At 39.0% G+C, this 4,498-nt stretch overlaps 1 protein-coding gene across 1 annotated transcript; it reads left to right on the forward strand.

Annotated features, from left to right (window-relative positions):
• The first annotated feature begins 637 nt into the window (after positions 1–637).
• Positions 638–1,352, forward strand: LOC118833631 (5-formyltetrahydrofolate cyclo-ligase-like). Its single transcript, XM_036741010.1, is given in 2 exon segments — positions 638–777; positions 779–1,352. Coding segments are annotated over 2 exon segments (603 nt in total). The 3' UTR covers positions 1,242–1,352.
• The last annotated feature ends 3,146 nt before the right edge of the window (positions 1,353–4,498 follow it).

The following is a 4,498-nucleotide window of genomic DNA, read 5'->3' on the forward strand; positions in this document are numbered from 1 at the left end:
CAAGTCAGAAACCCCAAATAAATGGAGCTGAGTTTATAATCGATATAGCACCAGAACCTGGCATTAGAATCTAGAGACAGAACAAGTCGCTTTCCTATAATAAGGCATTTAGGGACTAATCATGGTGAATTGTAGTATTAAGCTCCAAAACCAATGAGCAATTTCTGTTGTATCCTACATCACTTTAGCCCACGAAAGCTATGAAGTATTCGACCCAAATTGCAGGTTGGGTGAACAAAGAAAAGGATTAATAAAGTCCTGATGAGTACTATTTGCCCTCTCTAAAGTCTGAACCAGGAACAAACAACAACAAGGCAATTAATATTTATCAAATCTTCCTATGTATGCTAGGGATTGAAGCAGAGCCTTAAAGGACATGTTGGAATACAGTAAAATCTTGTTCTAAATGAGTTTAAATTATCTTCATCATGCAAGTTGGACCACAGAATCTCATTCATAATTTATATTTCAAAGGGAATATAAAATTGTCATTTTAACACCAGGAAATTAGGAAGAAAAATCACTAAATGCAATGTTCACCTTTACCTAATATTCTATTGTCCCCATTGCTAAAGATTTTTAACAAATATTTCATACTAAACCCTCCCTAATTACACCAAAGTTGGAAAACTCCAACATGGCGGCTGCGGCGGCAATAAACGGAGCCAAGCGCAACTTGCGGGCCGAGATGAAGCAGCGGCTAGGGGCACTCAGCGCCGAGGAACGGCTCCGCCAGTTCCGTCTGCTGACAGAGAAGGTCATTGCTCACAGTAAATATCGAGTCTCAGAGAATTTCAATCTTTCTGAGCATGCAGGATGAAATTGAGACTGTAGAAATTATCAAGGATATTTTTCAACGTGGCAAAACATGTTTTATCCCTCGATACAAATTTAAGAGCAACTACATGGATATGGTCAAGTTATTTTCAGCAGAAGAAATTGTTTCTCTTCCCAAAACTTCCTGGAACATTCATCAGCCAAGAGACGATGAAGTGAGGGAGGAGGCTTTGTCAACAGGGGGTCTGGATCTCATCTTCATGCCGGGTCTTGGATTTGACAAACAGGGCAACCGCCTGGGAAGGGGAAAGGGATACTATGACACCTACCTGAAGCAGTGCATGCAGCACCAAGGAAGAAAGCCTTACACGATTGCTTTGGCTTTCAAAGAGCAGATCTGTGGTTCAGTGCCAGTCGGAGAAAATGATGTGAAAATAGATGAAGTGCTCTATGAAGACAAATGAACTTTGTGGTTCCTAGTGACAATTCTGTGGAATGATCTGGGTTTTGTACTTGAATAACATCAAATGCATTTCTTTTCTGCTATCCAAAATTCATTTGCAACTGTACCCTTGCATTATTAAGAACTGGATAGAAACAATTTTTAATAAACATACTTATTGATTTTGTGAACAAAGATTTAATGCATTATCTGGACACTATTCATGGTAAAAAAAATAAATGATTCACATTTAAAATAAAGAGGCAACCATATCATAGTCAAAGACATTTAGAAGGAATATAGCTCATGATTTCACAACACAATTTGGTATAGCACAAATATAGGTCAAGACAAAGTCTATACATTTTTCATTTTAACAAATATTCATCAAGCTCTTATTCAGTGTTAGGCACTATGCTGGACTATAGGAATACAGACATGAAAATTATATAGTACAAGCCTTTAAGAAACTTAAGAATATAAAAGAGATTAGCAGATATACACAAATTAGTATAACAAAAACTGTTATGACAGGCAGCATGACATAGCTGGCTTTCATATAAGGAAGATGTGGATTCAGGTCCTTCCTATGATCCATACTAGTCATGTCATCCTGGGCAAATTACTTAATCTCTAAGTGCCTTGGCAGTCCTTTAAGTTTATAAGTTGCAGAGATGTTCCTGATGTTCATTGGTAGAAGAAATTCCTCAGCAATAACCTCCTAAACTGTGATAAAATTACAGATATTTTCCAAAACCATATCATTAAGTGAATAAGTGCATAGAATTCCAACAGAGTTGTCTAAGATCAAGAGAGAAAGGGGTCTCTTCCAGCCAAAAGTGGAAGGGGTTAGGAAATCAAGGAGGGACGGAGTGGTGTGGAAGCTTTTCCTTGAAGGATGATAAGGATTTCAATAAGGCAATGATCTAAGGAAATTCATTCTAGAGGGCTGGGAAATATCTGGTAAAATAATCCATTTGGACTGGAACACAGATTGTGAATTAAAGCATGTGTGAAATGAGGTAGAAGGAACTAGTAGAATGCCTTGAATAGCAGGATAAGGAACTTTTATTCTATCCAGTAGGCAATGAATGAGGTATCTGTTTTTAACATGACTTCTGGAAGATTGCTTAGGATTGACTTAAATGATTATGGAAGGAAGAATGAAAACAAAGAAACTCATATATAATGCTATTGTAACAATCTAGAAGAGTGGGGGGTTTGTGATGGGAAAGGCCTGAATGGGCATGATTTCAATGGGAGCAGAAGGGAAGGAACACACATAGCAATAAATAATTTCAGATGAAGAAGTCAAAGAATGTGGCAATTGATTAGACATGTTCGAAGCAAGGGTGCAGTTTAGAAAAAGGGATGATTCCAAGGTTCTGTCATTTTATGACTGCTCAACTAGGCAGCTAGGTGGCATGGTGGGTAGAGTGTCAAGCCTGGAGTCAAGAAGACCTGAAGATTTCATATTTGATCTTGGTGAGAGATAACCATTGGAATTTATTGAGTGGGAGGATGACATGGTTTGATGTATGCTTTAGAAAACTAACTCTGATGACTGAATAGAGGATGGATTGGGGCAGGAAGTATCTTAAGGTAGGTAGATCCACAAGTTAGTTATTGCAGTAATTCTAGGCATGAGGTGATGAGGGCTACAGCAGAGTGGTAGTGGCGTCAAAGAAAGGCATATCTGAGATGTTTTGAAAAGGTGAAATCAGTAGGCCTTGGCCCCAGATTTGATAAGATGGATTTGGTGAGGAGTTGAGGGTAACATTTAGGTTACGAGACTGATGGAAGGTAGGAAGGGAGAAAGGTTTAGGGGGAAATATAATGAATTTTGTCTTGGACATGTTAAGTTTAAGATGTCAATGGATATCAAGTTCAACGTGTATGAAAAGTAGTTAAAGGTGCAAGACATGAGGTGAGCAGTGGGGTTGAAGCAGGGCAGGTAGATTTAAGAATCCTTAATAAAGTTATGGTAATTAGATCCATGGGAACTGATGAGATCATCATGCAGAGAGAGAAGATAATAGGGCCTTGGCTAGAATCCTGTGGGATACTTATGGTTAGAAGGAGTGAGCTGGATAGGGATCTAGCAGAAAAGACTGAGGCTCTACTCACTGCGCCACCTAGCTGCCCCAAGATATTTTTTTTAAATACTGGAAACATAAACATGGTTTTAAGTGGTAGGGAAGGAGGCAGTGGACTGGGACAACTTGGTGGCACAGTAAATACAGTTCCGAGCCTGGAATCAGGAAGACCTGAGTTCTAATATGAGTTGTGTGACACTCAACCTCTGTCAACCTCTATCTCCCTCAGTTTCCTTATCTGTAAAATGGGGATATTTATAGCACTTACCTCCAAGGGTTATTGTGAGGATCAAATGAGATAATTGCAAAGTGCTTAGCACAGTTCCTAGCACATTGTAAGCACTACATATATGTTCACTATAAAAATGATGATAGCTATTACTGTTATTAATTAGGAGAGATTGAAGAGTGATAGAGCAAAGATGTCAGAGGAGGCAGTCTGTCCGAGGAGATGGAACAGAATATAATCACTTGAGCAGGTAGAGAAGTTAATCTTGGTAAGGGGTAAGGTGTTCTCTTCATTTGAGAAAGGAGTAAAGGAGAAGATAGTGGCAGAAAGCCCCTGAGATAGATGAGGGAGAGAGAAGAGAGGCTCACAGTGAATAACCTCCACTTTTTTCTTTAAAATATGAGACCAAGTTCTCAGTTCAGAGGGTTGGGGAAAAGGGTGCCATGAGAAGCTAGTGAAAGAATGAAAAGCTTTGGATGAGCAGCTGTGAAGAATGAGATTGTGAGTTGATAAAAGAGGAGTAAGATTACCTAGTAGCAACATGGGACTAGTTGAGATTGTATAACATAAAACTGTAGTGAACCTTATCAGAATGGCTGCATGATCTTTTACACTTTTGTTCAGCAGCAGGTATGTAATAGAAAAGGCGGAAGATACTTGGAGTGAGCCAAGGCAGAGACTTGGCAGGTCACAATCGGTGATATGATAAGACAGCTAGGGACTCAAAAGAAGAGGATATTGTAGATTTGAACTGGTTCAATAAGGAACTAAGATGGGGGAAAGAGGAGGGAATGTTAAATGTGGAATAAATTTCTAGGAAACAACTGAGGAGCTAAGAAACTGGAGGACAAAGAGTAGGATTTAGTAAGGGAAGGCGGTAGGAGATGGTAAAAGAAAATAGATTATGGTCAGATAAAGTGATTTCAGAATTCTTGAACACAGATGTGGTGTATT

This window comes from Trichosurus vulpecula, chromosome 1 (genome assembly GCF_011100635.1).
Source record: "Trichosurus vulpecula isolate mTriVul1 chromosome 1, mTriVul1.pri, whole genome shotgun sequence".
NCBI classification, from domain to species: domain Eukaryota; kingdom Metazoa; phylum Chordata; class Mammalia; order Diprotodontia; family Phalangeridae; genus Trichosurus; species Trichosurus vulpecula.